Here is a 15,229-nt window from a genome sequence, read left to right on the forward strand (position 1 = left end):
GAGCTATTGTAAATTACTGGTATCAGTTGCATGTGAATTCCAGTCTGGCATAAGAGACTTCAGCACAATGTAAACCAAGTCATAGCTGGAAGTTGGCTGAAACAAAGACTTTCAAAAATAACTGTGGTGTCCTTGGCCACCCAAACTGCTCAGAGGAGTCTGGGCTTTTTGTTGTTGTTTTTGCTTCCTCGTGCTGTATAGTTATAATTTCCAAACATTAGAGCTGTAAAGCAAAGGTGGACAGTCAAACTGCTGATTTCCTTGTGCCTAAGACCTTTGATACAGTTGCCCACTGAATTAAAAGAGAGATTAATAGCTTTGAAATGTAGCCATAAGAAGTGAATGAAACTAACAGACTGGGAGTGAAGTGCAGAGTGGAAGCTGGAGATACACTGAAAGCTTCTCTCTTCCACCTCATCAATTTCTAATGGGTTAATGCTTCCACTAACCTTTTTATCAAAGCACAGGGTTCTGAGTCAGATGATGGCAGCGGAGTTAAGAAGATCCCTGTCTCTCAAGCCTGGCTGACTGCTGCTTTTTATTTACTTAACCAGTCTTAGTCTAAAACTTAAGCCATGGCTGGTGTGGGCTAAGAATGTCAGAGTTGTTGCAATGCCTCCCCTGGAGTCTGGGTCAGCACCTTGTGTAAGTGTGCACTGACAGGTGGGAATAGACATGGGTGGAGAAATTTTTGTACATGAAGGAACATGCCAAGGCTTCATTGTGAAAACTGTGGGTGACGGCTAAGGGAAAAGGATCTTACACCTGTGAGACCTCACTTGAATTTAGATATATGGTGGTAGCTTTGTAATGGATATCAAATGGAAGGCATTTTATCCATGATCCAAAATGAAATTGCAGCTGGGATTCATCTGAGCCCTTGGGAAAAAAAAAAGTCCAGTGGACTTAAAAGGGTGTTTCCATTTGAGTTCAGCCTGTAGTTGAGTTCTCCAAAGAGCTGATGGCTAGAGTGAGATGTTGTAGACATACAGCAAGGACAAGCTTCCTAAAGAGCTGGCAGATAGAAGAATGGTAGCACAGAGACAGGAAGGAAGATCACTTTTCCAAGGCAACTGCCTTTCTGGTTCTGAGGACTGAAATAGCTGTCAGTAGTGTGTTCCCAATGGGGTACAGGAAAAGACTGGAAAAGCAAGATTGAATGTGTGTGTGGGTGGTTTGCAAAACTAAGTTGAGTGTCATTCCCCCTTTCTTCTACTACTTACAGGAGAAAAGGATGGAGTTGTTTTACTCCCAAGGAGCAGGGATTCAGTATTTGGGGAAATACATCTGCTTTCCAGCTGGGAATGGATGAGGTGTAATCTTGGCAAGTGCAGCAGAGCCATCTCCAGCAGGCAGGAGTGGAACTATAATTGCCAGACTAGCCCCATTCAAGATGAGTAGATATGCATCTGCTTAAGTACCTCATAGAATTAGCCAATAATCTCGTTGATGAGATCTAAGAGCCTTACACCTGCACAGTACAGGACATGATACTGCTCTGGATGTACCAGTATGGAAAAGTCCTTAGGCATCCACATTACTTGTGAATGGGATAAAGGCCTTACATGCATTTGGAAGTCTGACACATCGATGTGGGGTTGGGGGCTTAGTGCCAATGAATAATAAAAACTGATTTAAATGGGAAACACTACAGAACCAGAAATACCAGAGGGTGAAGAAGTTGCTGCCCTTAATTTCACACTGCAAACATTTGATGGATGCTGTAGTTTCAAGCCGTGAATACCCCCAAAATGGGTAAATGCTTATGATGTCTGTGTATTGATACTTTTCTGTGGTTGTGGCACAAGTGCTTTGACTTAACTTCACTCATAACTGCAGACAAGTAGGCAGGATCTAGTGGTGGATTGATGATAGGTATCTGAGTCTTCAGAAGCCTGTTTGGAAGTTCTTTTGTGAAAGCTGCAAATCAAAGGTCCTTAGCAATTTAAAAGTATTTTAGATGAGAAACTGCCCATGTATAATCTTAAGGTTTATGTAGCAACTTTATTAATCTTAAATGTGCCTTATGTAAAATCCCCAAACATTCTTCTGTAGCTGTTGGAGGAAAAGCTGCACATTAGTACATTTTAATTCTTAACACTCAGATGTGCCAGTACTTCACACGCTGCTCTCTAACACATTGTTGGCAAACTGCTCTTCTACCTAAAACTCTTCTGTCACTGGATTGGGCTTCTGTGTAGAGAACAGCATAGTCTGGTACTTACTGTTGGTTTGGACCTAGGTCTGTGAGGGTATTTTGGCTGGTTTATGATAAACTTTCACTCAGCAGTCAGTTGCTGGCCAGCAGCAGGTCGTAAGGCAGTGTCAGGTCGTTCAAGTCACAAGACCCGGACTACAAAGTGAAATACTGCAGATTATATACAATGCTCCAAGCTAATGTGAAATATGATCATTTCAAGCCATAATTTAGAGAGTTGTAGTGCTCTAAAGCCAGAAGACTTTCGCTTGAACTAAATGTCAAGTGCAAAGCCTAAACTTTGAAATGCTCTATAGCACATACATGCAGTAATTTGAGTTCTCTGCTTTGAGCTCTGGTAGTCTTGAATTTTTACTGTCAGCTGACCTCTGAAGACACAAGTTCCATGGTATTTCACAGACAAAACCTGGTGAAATTGCTGATGTCATCTGAATGCTGGAGTTGCTAGTTTTCATTTTGATGTTTGCACAGAAGGCTGCAAACCTGTTGCAGTGCCTATGTTCTGTTTGTACACATAACTCTATTGGGCTATTGTAGTATGATGTTTCTGTAAATATTCTAGTTCAAAACAAACCCCGTGCCATTAATGGAAAAGCAGGGAAAACCACATTTTGCACCATTCTATTGAAACTAGAAGTAAAAGCAGCTGAATTTTCTTTAGTCGTAAAGTGTATGATTCTTACTGGATGCCCTTACACTGCAAAAGGGATAAGTGATTGGCAGTAGCTGAACAGTCCCTTTTGATTTGAAGCTTTGTTCAGTTTGATAACGCTGTGTGCGTGTTTCAGTTAATGGTTTGTAGCTTCAGGGCAGCCTTATCTGGCTCTCTAAAACAGAAAATTAATAAAAACAACTGGCTGCCTCAGAGAGTCTTGCCTGTGAAGCTGAAGAGCTGTGATGTGGGAGTTAATGATGTTTTAACTCTGACATCTCTTCTGACTCGCAGATCCTGACCACATTATCGAGAAGGCATCCCACTCTGGCATGATCAATCCAAGCCGTCAGTGGCAGACTCTGAAACATAATGCAGGAGTTGCCCAATTTGAGTATCAGATCCGTGTGACTTGTGCAGAACATTACTATGGCTTTGGCTGCAACAAATTTTGTCGACCAAGAGATGACTTCTTCACTCACCATACCTGTGACCAGAACGGCAACAAGACCTGCTTGGAAGGCTGGATGGGACCAGAGTGCAACAAAGGTTTGTGACGAATGTTCAGCCCACAAATGACCAATGGGCTTGGGTGGGATTTGAGGGCATCACATCCAGGTTGCATTCAGTGGTCAGTTTGTGCAGACACTGGGGCTAAGGAGTGACCAGACAGTGACTGATCTTTACCCCAAGAACTAAGGGCAGGAGAAGACTAGTTTCTGCCTTGTGTTTAAAATCTTGGAGAGGTCTGACAAGTACTGGGCACTTAGCAGTTGTGTTCTTTCTCTGATTATCCACATCTTTGCCCTTGGGAAGAAAACCCAGCCCACTGACTTCTATGGGAGTTCTGCTGCTGACTTCAAAAAGGATTTCCCCTTTGGTGCAGAACTTCAAGACAAGCAGGAAGGAGAGACTTGTTTTAGAGCTGACCTGGCAAGTGCAAAGCTTTGGTGTTTGAAAAGTCCCAGGTTGTTTGTTCTACCAGAGATCATGCTCAACATGTTTATTAGGGAATGGCAACTTCCTAGGTAATTTCAGAAGGGGAAAGCAGGACTCTGAGTAGGAACAGAATATTAGCATGTCTTGATGACTGAGTTTACCTGCTGTTTGAATCAATGCTCATCTTAACAGCCTCTCTGTTGAGAGATATGGCCAAAACTAAATCCAGAGTAGTTAAAAGTGGCTTGAATTAGGTGTAAAACTGGGCAGAGTGGGCCAGTGCACCTGCAGAAGGCACAGAAAGGAAACCTATAGACTCAAAGTGACCTGAGCTCTCCAAGGTGAGACAATTTCTCTAGTACAGAAACAACTCTTCGAACAGCTCTAGGTATGACTCCTGTGCAAAGCCAGAGGAATACATTTCCTGTCACAAGGAGTCACCTACCTTGGTTTTCCTTCCAGTAGACTTGATGTGAGAGACTTGAGTAGGATTACAATGCTAGTTAGAGATTAAAACATTCCCACGAGTGTGAAGGTGCCGGAAGCAGGCAGCATGCTCACTCTCTTTTTTTGTTGTTTTAACAGCTATTTGTCGTCAGGGATGTAGCCCCAAGCATGGTTCTTGCACAATTCCAGGAGAGTGCAGGTAAATGCTTCTTATCCCTTATTGTTTCCCCCAGTCCTTTTCAAACTAATTAAACAAGTGATGCTAAACACAATAGGAATGGGGAGGGAGGATGTTTTGGGAGTTGTGTTTTTGACCAAGGCACATTATTCATGCTGACTTGCCCAGAATAAGGGGGGAGCAGGTTTTTGATGCACTGATAATTTTAAGAAGCTTTTGGTTTGTGAAATGGTGGCACTGGGGGGGAGAGGGGTATGGAATAAATCGTGTGAATGCTGCCTAATGAGCACTAACTGTTTCTGCATAAATAGTGCCAATGTTTTGTGGGTATGTTTTTTCCACCAGCCTGATTAATAGGCTTTTTCAACTCCAAGCCTGAAGTACAGTGTGGCTTTTCTCTCTTCTTCTCCCTTTCACTATTTCCCCCTCCTTCCCTCCCACCCCCTGGTTTCTTCCATCAGTAGGCAAAAGTCAAGCTTTCTTTAGAATGGGATTAGTTAAATCTCTCAGTTCCTTTACCATTGTGAGCCAGGCTCCGAGTGCTGAGAGGTTAATAGCTGGGATGAAATCCTGTCAGTAGGCTCTGATGAATGCTGAATTTTGCTGTCATGCTTTGAAGTCCCTTCTGACCTGGCAAGGAGACAATGAAAAGCAGATTTTATCCATAACCCAACAATTAAATATATGGAATGCTTTAAAATATGCAGCATATATTTACAGCACAGGGGAGTTTTCTCCCTTAGTAATAGAGACTTAGTGGATATTAAATGTTGATATTCTTTATCAACAAACAGGTTCCGAGTTGCTTCATGTAACCCTTTATCCTGTCTATGTGTGGTAGGGAGCTGAGGGCTTCTGAGGTTACAGACCTCAGACAGGTATTGATCCTGTGTAGGGAGTGTTAAAAGTGAAGTTAGGGGATGCACAAATAAGGTTCAAAAGTCTGAAGGAACAGAAAGTATCTGTTGCTGGAATCTTTTGCATTAAGTGGACTGTTCTTTATAGATAAAGTGGAGTTCAAACAACCACCAAATCTGCAGTGTCTGACAGACTGTTACATGAGAATTCAGCCTAAATAGCCACAGTGGTTCATTCTTTCTCTCTGTCCCTGTAATTTATGCTTAAAAAAATAAATCATCAAGGAATGCTCTGGAAGTGAGGTAGGAAGTAACCTCTCATCCTCCCTAAGAGCCATGGCAAAGTGAAAGTCGAGCACAGGATGGACTGTTGTCGGTCCTTCTGTGATTTTCATGTTTAGGAGCGCTGACATAAACTGGTTAATTCTAGAACACCAAATGTAAATCTTTAATTTTTTTTTAAAAAAGCCTAGCAAGTAGTAGGAAGTATTGGGGGGCCAGATGGTGAGAGGAGCCTATCAGTCAGGGCTACCAGTGATTTGTGCTTCTGTCATCAGAATAAACATGCCTTGTAGGGGTTGCTGTCTCCTAGTCGGAACAACAGGCTTTGTTTCCAGATTTTTTTTCTTTCCTTTCTCTTTCTAAGTCTCTTGCCTCCCACTCACTGCCCAGACATGCACTAGTGCTCTTATTTACTTAAGGTGCAACTTTCCCACACTTGATTTGCATAGTCTTGAAACAATGCTGTCCTTCTGGTGCCTTCAGATAACTTGTGCTTGCCAAGTTAGACCAATATCTTTAAAGTGAACACAGAAACAAGATTTTATTTTCTTTTAAGTTTTGATGAGTCATATAGCCTGTATGCTACAAATGCAACAGGGTTTAAAAATAACATCCCAACAGAAACTGCTCTGTGTTCTGGTACAACAGACAACTCACAAATGTTCTTAAAATATCCTTTTGCCTTTTGGTGCAGGTCACTTTCTTTAATGCAGCCCAGCCAACAAAACCATGAATTACTATACAAGGAAAGTTAACTTTAAATTTCTCATGAGAAGCTGCTGCATATGTATTATTAAACAAGGGTTATTGCTGTGAATCTTTTTCTGGAATTGATATTTAACTTTTTTTCTAAGTGCCCATAGCCTTATCCAAATTTGTTACGTTTTGAAGCTGATGTTTGAAGAAAGTAATATCTTTGGCTTTAAAGGTCGTGGATCTTTTTTCTGTGTGGTGTGGGGATTTTTAAATTTTTTGTTTCTCTTCACACTTGTTTAAAAGAAAGCAAAATCCACCACCACTATGATTTGACAGAAAGGAGTAACATTTTCAATTTGGATACCTGTTTTTGCAGTTGAGGTCCCTTAGCTTGGCTTGTGTGCAAGCTCATATGCAAGTTGCTTTGAATGCAACACAAATTAAAAGGGTATGTTCCTAAATTTTGATCTTTGTGAATTCTTATTATATTTCCTACACAGAAGGATTTTCCAAGAGCTACTTGAGAGTGGTTGTTTGGCCTTATCTGGTTTTCTTTCATGTTCTTTGCACAAAGACACAGAAGTTGGACTGGCTTCTTTTGTTAACACACAAACTCATAAGAATTTCCCATTGACTTTGAATAGGCTTCTATTGAAATAGCTATTAAAAAAATTAATTAGGATGCAGTTTGTCACCTGAGATTTTTCGAAGGGAAGTCAGGCTTACCACTGGCTGTGTGTGATTACCCATTGGATAGATCCTTCTGGCTTTTTCCCATGAGAAGAAATTGCCAGCAGAAGAATGGTGGGGGGTTTTACAAATAGAAAGCTTAGCTGACTTCTGTAGGGCTGAGGTTTGTTTTCATAATTTAGTGACAGCTTAGTGCATAATTGCTGCTGATCAATTACTCTCTGGACCTGTTAATGAAATACAGTACCTCAACAAATCCCTGCTTTTCATTTTCAACTTGTTTTGCTTGTTTCTATCTATAGATTCACTTTAATTTGAAGAATCCTTGGTCTGTTTTGCTAGTGAGAACTAACCAAAAGCCAAAATGAGCTTTCCCTTAGGGGGGCTTTACTTTTAAAGCATATCCTCCTTTTAAGTAGAGAATTCAGATAGCTCATTGATAGTGGTAATAAAGAATTTCAATAACAATAAATTATTCTGCAGACATTAAATTGGATATGTTTTAGTTATTCCCTGAAAAGAGGTTATTAGCATTAATCAAACTCTGAAATACACCGACAGCTGATCTTTGAACATGTGCAAAATCCTGACGTGTGCTGTTTTGTTTCATCCCTGACTGTGGCTCAGTCCATACTGGCTGTGTGTGTCTCCTAGTTCGGAATGAGGTTGGCTTCCAATGGAGCAGGGAACTCCTCATGCTCTGCTATTGCCTTGCCAAGGGCTCAGAGTTGGTGTTTATGGTTTTGTTTGTCTTCCTGCAAACCCAGCGTGGCTGAAATGCCTGGAACCTTGTATTCATGAGGATCTCTGGATCCCTATTGTTTCCACTGACTTTTTCTCCCCCCCCTCAATTTATAAAGCACTCTGTCAAAGTCCAGAGATTGATTTGTAGTGCACACCCACCCTCTCCGCCACATTTATATGAGGCTCCCAAAGAGTATTATTGTGCTGAATGGCCTCATGCTGCTTCTCTCAGAACAGTTATTCTTTTGTCAGGGGGCCAGTTACAGAGACCTTGGCAAAACTACCAAAATGTTTGTTTATAAGAAACCATCAAACAAACCTTGAATAGCTTCTCCCCTCCCCTCATTCTGCCCTTCTCCCCCACTTCCCTAGCCTTTCTCCAAGCTTTGGAGTTCCACACTCACATCTACACAGAGCAATTCTGGCTGGGTCTTGGTTTGTTTCCCTGTTCTGATTTTTATCCCTTTTTTTTCCCTCTTTAACCGAAGGTGTCAGTATGGATGGCAAGGCCAGTACTGTGATAAGTGCATTCCACACCCGGGCTGTGTCCATGGCACTTGCACTGAACCATGGCAATGCCTCTGTGAAACCAACTGGGGTGGTCAGCTCTGTGACAAAGGTATGCTAATCCCACCGAGAGCCGATGTAACACTTGAATGTTAACGCTGGCAGACTTAGCAGGGAGAGTGTGCACGAGGCTGAGTGAGCCTCCTTGGACCTGGTGGGAGTGTGTTGTCCTTCAGCTGCTTGGCGTTGTCTCCACTGCTGTTCTGGCGTGGTTAGCATCTGTCCTTAACTTGTCCCTGCCCTGTCCTACTCCTGTGTGTGGATGCGTGCTGTAAAGGCTCCATAATAAATAGTGGAACAAAGCATGCACGTGGTGATGCTTGTTGCTTTTCAGCCGTGGCTTTAAGGCTCCTCCCCTCTTGCAGATCTGAACTACTGTGGAACCCACCCGCCCTGTCTGAACGGGGGTACCTGCAGCAACACTGGCCCTGACAAATACCAATGTTCCTGCCCTGAGGGCTACTCAGGACAGAACTGTGAAATTGGTGAGTGTTTGATGCAGCTGCTGCTGGGCAATTAACTCTTGCCAGCTTTTAGTGGCTGGTTTTGGATACACTTCATGAGGTTGAAAAAACCCTCAATTTCTAGTGTGCTAGAAGATCCAGCCTTGCTTGTTCATGCTTCATCATGAAATTTTGGTCTCCCTGAACATCAGCCCTCTGCTCACAGGGGACAGCAATACAAGCCACCCTGTGTGGCTCTGCCTCCAGCAGGTATTAGCCAGTGTGCTGAGGTTAGCACGGAAAGACACTCCTGTGAGCCGGGAGATTTGTGGTTCTTGCAGGATCACAATGCAGCAAGAGTAGTGATGGTGTGTCCAGAGCAGGAGCAGGGGGTGGCTTCTGGTGGTATTGCTGTGGTCTCTGCCATGATGTGCTTGTCCCCCGGTGCAGCGGAGCATGCCTGCCTCTCTGATCCTTGTCACAATGGAGGAAGCTGCCTGGAGACATTGACTGGATTTGAATGTGTGTGTGCACCTGGCTGGGCTGGACCAACTTGCACTGATAGTGAGTCCTTTTCAATTTGTGTTAAAAATGTGCTACTTTGCTGGTTTAGATCACTCTTTCTAATCCCTGATAAACTTAGAGGGCGGCCTACTTAACCTTTCCCAGTTTGAGCATTGGTTCCTGGCAGCCATTTATAGCACTGTGCACTCTCTTCCTCGTTGCTTGTACTGAGGTTTTTGTTAAATGCCAGGGGAAAGAATGGCCAATGGCTTCTTGAAAGGAGAATGCTGAATTTTTGTAGTTCTGGCAAGTAGTTTAACATGCTCTTTAGAGGGACTTGCTGGATCAAGATACTACTTCCACTTGCAAAAAAGCCACAGCAGTAAACTTTTTTCCCCTGTGCTTTGAACCCCCTTTCACACTATTATTTTTGAAAGAGGCTTTTGCTGAAATCATAACCTAGAAATTCCAAGCAAAAGTCCTGTTGTCCTTCTGTTCCTCAGAGAAAACCCAAGTAGTAGCAACCATTTATCAGATTTGTCAGTAACTGGCGTTGCCTGTTCGGTAGAGGAGCTAAGCTTTTCCTTACTCTGCATTACAGATATCGATGATTGTTCTCCAAATCCATGTGGTCATGGAGGAACTTGCCAAGATCTAGTTGATGGATTTAAGTGTATTTGCCCACCTCAGTGGACTGGCAAAACATGCCAGCTAGGTGAGAACTGCTTGTCTCTTCATCCAGTGTTGTTCTGGAGCAGGGAGAGGAGAGAGAAATGCAAAAGGGATCATGGTCCAGCAGGCAAGGGCAGTCATGCCCTTTGCATATTTATATTTCTGAAGCCTATGGTATTCTGGCAGTTTGAGAACATTCACTGTCTGTTTGCCAGATAGTCTTTAAGAGTACCATGGCTTCCTTGTCACCTTGCTGCTGTGTGCTAGCAGTTGATGGAAACAGTTAACCAAGAGCCATACTTCAAACCATAACTGCCCTGAAGTAGGGAGGGTGCATATTGTGCCTCCCAGTCCTGCCCCCACGTATGTTTCTCCCCTTAGCCTGTGAGAAAGTTGCTGCATTTCTTCAGCCATGTCAACTCCTCCAGACCAAGGAGTTCACAGCTGGGTTCCAAAATGTGGATGATCTCACGGAGAATGAGCTGTCTGCATTCTTTACACAACTGCACTCATCCCAGTGACCAGGCTGCAGCACTCCTTCAAAACGCTCAGCTGAGATCTGTGTGGGGGAGAAGTTGCCTTTAATGAGGGCTGGGTAATTATCAAATAATTAGCGTAGCCTTTGTGTTCTAATTGCAGAGAAACTGAAAGAGCCTTCAGAGACTGGTGTGTGATTGGCTTTTGTTAGTTCCAGTCACACTAATCCATGCTGTATGTTACAAGTTCCTCTTAGCTCTGAAGGAACTGCCGCTGATTGCCGGGAGAGCTGGCATAGGTTTTTCCCTTCCCCCTTGCATTTGGCTGTTCCCGTTGGTTTTTCAGATGCGAATGAATGTGAGGGCAAACCCTGTGTCAATGCCAACTCCTGCAGGAACCTGATTGGCAGCTACTACTGTGACTGCATTACTGGCTGGTCTGGCCACAACTGTGATATCAGTAAGTGTCCATATCCTTCGGTTTATTAAAGGCCAGTTCTGTGGGTGTGTGTATGTGTGCCGTGAGTTCTAAGCTCAGACTTAACCACTGGGCAAAGCCCCAGCAGTTGATGTTTTTAGAAAGGGAGTAGCTGGTGCAGAATGAAAATACACAATTTTATCAAAGTCATTAGTCCATACCAGAGCATATTCTGATAAAGTGACTAAAACAATGATGTGAAGTTTCACTGCCTCTCGTAGAAGAATCGTGAACGGTTTCCAACCCATTATAATAACCTTATCTCGAGGAAGGCATGCAGGAAACTTGACAAAAGGTTTATCTAGCTGTAGTTTTAGAGACATGAACTCTCTATCTAGTGTAAATATATTTTTGCCTTCTAACCATGCTAATTTTATTACAGATATTAATGACTGTCGTGGACAATGTCAGAATGGAGGATCCTGTCAGGTAAGCCATTCTTGGTTTGCTTTGGTTTCCCCAGGACTTGCAATAGTAACTAAAACATTTGAGTGTAAACACAAATAGTTTGTAAAATAGCAATTAGCTGGTAGAATATTTTTTTTTTCTTTAAGTTGGGGACAGAGCTTATATCGTGCTACAGTATGTCCAGATATGTCTGCAGAACAGTAAGGACAAAAAATGTAACTGCAATAAATGACTCATTTGCACTACCAGTGTCACTGGTGCTTGTACAAACTACCTATGATAACTGTAGGTACTCCACTTCAAAATGTGGATTAATGCATCCTGCCTGGAAATTAAGAATGTAAACCAGGACTGGTTCTGGGTGTATGTGTTTGGTTCCCCCCCCTAAATATTTTTGCCTTATTTGGATGTAGTAAGATGATTTTATTTTTTTTGAACCATCATTTACTTTTTTTTCTTAATATCTCAAGAGTGAGGAAAAAACTTAACTCTAACCTTCTTTGTTCCTTCCCAGGACTTGGTTAATGGTTATCGGTGTATCTGTTCACCTGGCTATGCAGGAGATCACTGTGAGAAAGACATCAATGAATGCGCAAGTAACCCTTGCATGAATGGGGGTCACTGCCAGGATGAAATCAATGGATTCCAATGTCTGTGTCCCGCTGGTTTCTCAGGAAACCTCTGTCAGGTAAGAAGCCTGGGTGAAAGGCAGGCCCTCAGCTACTGCTGTTAGTACCGGCACTCCGGATCTGTGCACGGAATGCCTTGCATCCAGTCAACCATGGTATAAAGTCATACTTGATATCGCTGTCAGGCTGCCAAGAAAGTGCTTGATTAATATATATTGGGGGGAAAAGAAACCAACCAAACCCCTGATGGGCTGCTGAGGATTCTTTTTGTTAAACAGACTGGTTTGCATGTCAGGCTTTGTTGTGCTCTAACTATTAACTTTGGCTGTTTAACACTGAGAGTTCTGCCTGCCCAAATAGTCGCAAGTCAAACTAAACCGTGTTATGGACAATTCACTGAGGCAGCAGATAAAAATGTCAGACTCCAGAATGGTAGCCTGTCATGGTGAGGGAAAGCTATGATAAACCTGTTTCGCTCAGCCTTCTCTTACTCCTTTCCCCCATCTCCCCCTTCTCTACACTACTTACAGCTGGACATAGATTATTGTGAGCCAAATCCTTGCCAGAATGGTGCCCAGTGCTTCAATCTTGCCATGGACTATTTCTGTAATTGCCCTGAGGATTATGAAGGGAAGAACTGCTCCCACCTGAAGGATCACTGCCGCACGACTCCTTGTGAAGGTTTGTGTTGCCTTGTGCATGAATGGGAATGTCTGGCAGTAGTTCCTGCCCCTCCCCTTGCTGGAGCCCTAATGCAGCTCCAACAGTGGAGTCACTGGAGTAGTTCTTGTATAAAGAGGCTGAATTTTGCCCTCTGCCTTAGGCTTCTATTTGTATGAGATGATGTGTCATATTTGTAAATATCAGCTGTTGAAGGACAACATGATGTCAGTGTGGACAGAAACCACAGGTAGCAAACAGCCTGCTGCATTTATTCCAGGCCGTGGACGTGATCCAGCAATCATCAGATAAGATGCTGTGATTTTTATGCACAGTTGGCACAGTCCTTTTATTTAGAGCAGCAAACGTATTTGGCAGTATTAGGTTTATTGTTGGACTCAATGGTCCTAAAGGTCTTTCCCAGCCTAAATGACTCTGATACATGTCTTCTAAACATCCATCACTATAAATTAAAATATTGCTCTTAGCTTAAGAAATCAGGTGGAATAGGCAATCTTCATGTGGGTCTCTGCTTTTCTTCAGTAATTGACAGCTGCACTGTGGCAGTGGCTTCTAACAGCACACCCGAAGGAGTTCGCTACATCTCTTCAAACGTCTGTGGTCCTCATGGAAAGTGCAAGAGCCAAGCAGGTGGAAAATTCACCTGTGAATGCAACAAAGGATTCACTGGCACCTATTGTCATGAGAGTAAGAGCTAAAGATAATATATTTCACTGATTCCCCCCCTTGTTTTGGAAAAGGATTCCATTTTTCCCTCTCACATTGCTTGAAGATTTCTTTATTGTGCTGCAGTGAAGCTTGGAACTGCTTTAAGTTTTCATATCCCGCATGGGGGAGGCAGACTGGAACTTGCTAGGCCTTAGGGAAAGTTGGCAGTAATGAACCCTCTGGCCTTTAATTCTGTTTTTAAAACCTTATGTATACAAGGTCTGAGGGAGTTAATAGTGGGGTTTAATGTGGATCTTAAGGACTCATGATTTTTGTTGTTGTTTTTAATTGTAATTGCTGAGTGACAAGTTCATCACTTTGTGCAGTTTTTCACCCATTTCTCACCTTGCTTACAACCTTTCCTCTCCAAAGGGTCTTAGGAATGGAAGTAGCACCAGTCTGTGGTAGGATGATGACTTCTAGTAGCTGTGCTTCTAATTTGATTTATTTTTCCTCTTTTTTTCTCCTCCAAACTGCTGCAGATATCAATGACTGCGAGAGCAACCCCTGTAAAAATGGTGGCACTTGCATCGATGGCATCAACTCCTACAAATGTATTTGCAGTGATGGATGGGAAGGAACATACTGTGAAACGAGTAAGTTACCCGTTCTTGAGCACAAAGAAAGATCTCTTGGGAAGACATCAGGAAGGAATGGCTGTCTTGAAGACAAAAGTGACCAATGCCAATTCAACATAAACTCTGCCTCAAAGGCCAAAGAGAACAAGGTGTCCTTTTCTTTCCACCAAGTCCCAGGCTTTCATATTGGAACTAAACCCAAGTTACAAAGCCAGACTGGGAGTTGAACCTGGTTCTCTCAGTGCTAAATTTCCTGCTTTACCCTTTGGCTAACTTTCAGGGAGAAACCCTCTGCATTAGTACACACCACTTTAGGAATGGCCTGTCTGCATATCACACCTGTATTTTGTCAGTCTGGGGAGCAGAGGAGGAGCAGGCACTCAGCTCCCATTCCCTGATTAACAGGGTAGTTTATGTAATAGGCCTTTTCACTGTGTGTTTACTGAAACAAGATGACAAACAAAATGAAAGCAAACTGGAAGAATGTGGTGAAGTAGTCTTCAGCTCTGTGACAGCGCTTAAAGCTTTAAAATACTGACTTAAGTGTTTCATCCACGATTGAAACACAGGCCAAAATTAGGGCTGGGTCATGCTCCTTTCAAGCATTAAGTGTTTGTCACTTGTGTAAACACTGCTGAGCCTGTTTTCTCTCCTTGCCATCTCTAGATATTAATGACTGCAGTAAAAACCCTTGCCACAATGGAGGAACTTGCCGAGACTTGGTCAACGACTTTTTCTGTGAATGTAAAAATGGGTGGAAAGGAAAAACTTGCCACTCCCGTAAGTTCAGCATTTCCAAAACATATCAGGCATGCTCTGATAGGCTGCTTGAACTTGTTGCATTGAGAGCACCAGTATTAAGGACAGTCTGGGCTTTTCACAGGTGACAGCCAGTGTGACGAGGCGACATGCAACAATGGAGGAACATGTTATGACGAAGGCGACACTTTCAAGTGCATGTGTCCTGCAGGGTGGGAAGGAGCCACTTGTAACATAGGTAAATACCCTGCATAATTGCCAAGAAGCAGATGCAGCACTGAATCTGTGAGCTCAGTTTTTCCTCTTGGCTTGGATTTAATGGCTCTCTAATACCTTAGCGGCAACTCTTGTTTCTGTTCCAGCGAGGAACAGCAGCTGCCTGCCAAACCCCTGTCACAACGGTGGTACCTGTGTAGTCAGTGGGGATTCTTTCACTTGTGTCTGCAAGGAGGGCTGGGAAGGACCCACGTGTACCCAGAGTAAGTCAGCTCTGCTTGAACTTTTCCAGAGTGTTGCATGATGAGAACATGAGCTCATCCTGTCGCCCTTGGAGTCAAGATTGAAACCAGAAGGGAAAGCTTGTTTGATGTAGGCTTTAGCATCACCTGAATCTTTGTTTTTAA

The 15,229-nt window shown here is 43.0% G+C and overlaps 1 protein-coding gene across 1 annotated transcript in view; it reads left to right on the forward strand.

The window, feature by feature from the left end:
• Nucleotides 1-15,229, forward strand: part of JAG1 (jagged 1) — a 34,186-nt gene that overhangs the window by 13,808 nt on the left and 5,149 nt on the right. Inside the window, exons 4-18 of the mRNA XM_009069224.1 lie at nucleotides 3,165-3,419; nucleotides 4,395-4,455; nucleotides 8,192-8,322; nucleotides 8,636-8,755; nucleotides 9,164-9,277; nucleotides 9,819-9,932; nucleotides 10,712-10,825; nucleotides 11,226-11,272; nucleotides 11,766-11,939; nucleotides 12,411-12,561; nucleotides 13,084-13,248; nucleotides 13,752-13,865; nucleotides 14,514-14,627; nucleotides 14,731-14,844; nucleotides 14,969-15,085. Of these exons, the coding sequence (XP_009067472.1) occupies nucleotides 3,165-3,419; nucleotides 4,395-4,455; nucleotides 8,192-8,322; nucleotides 8,636-8,755; nucleotides 9,164-9,277; nucleotides 9,819-9,932; nucleotides 10,712-10,825; nucleotides 11,226-11,272; nucleotides 11,766-11,939; nucleotides 12,411-12,561; nucleotides 13,084-13,248; nucleotides 13,752-13,865; nucleotides 14,514-14,627; nucleotides 14,731-14,844; nucleotides 14,969-15,085 (1,905 nt within the window). The remainder of the gene's footprint in view (nucleotides 1-3,164; nucleotides 3,420-4,394; nucleotides 4,456-8,191; nucleotides 8,323-8,635; nucleotides 8,756-9,163; nucleotides 9,278-9,818; nucleotides 9,933-10,711; nucleotides 10,826-11,225; nucleotides 11,273-11,765; nucleotides 11,940-12,410; nucleotides 12,562-13,083; nucleotides 13,249-13,751; nucleotides 13,866-14,513; nucleotides 14,628-14,730; nucleotides 14,845-14,968; nucleotides 15,086-15,229) is intronic.

The sequence above is a fragment of the Acanthisitta chloris genome, unplaced genomic scaffold, assembly GCF_000695815.1.
Source record: "Acanthisitta chloris isolate BGI_N310 unplaced genomic scaffold, ASM69581v1 scaffold15112, whole genome shotgun sequence".
Lineage (NCBI taxonomy): Eukaryota > Metazoa > Chordata > Aves > Passeriformes > Acanthisittidae > Acanthisitta > Acanthisitta chloris.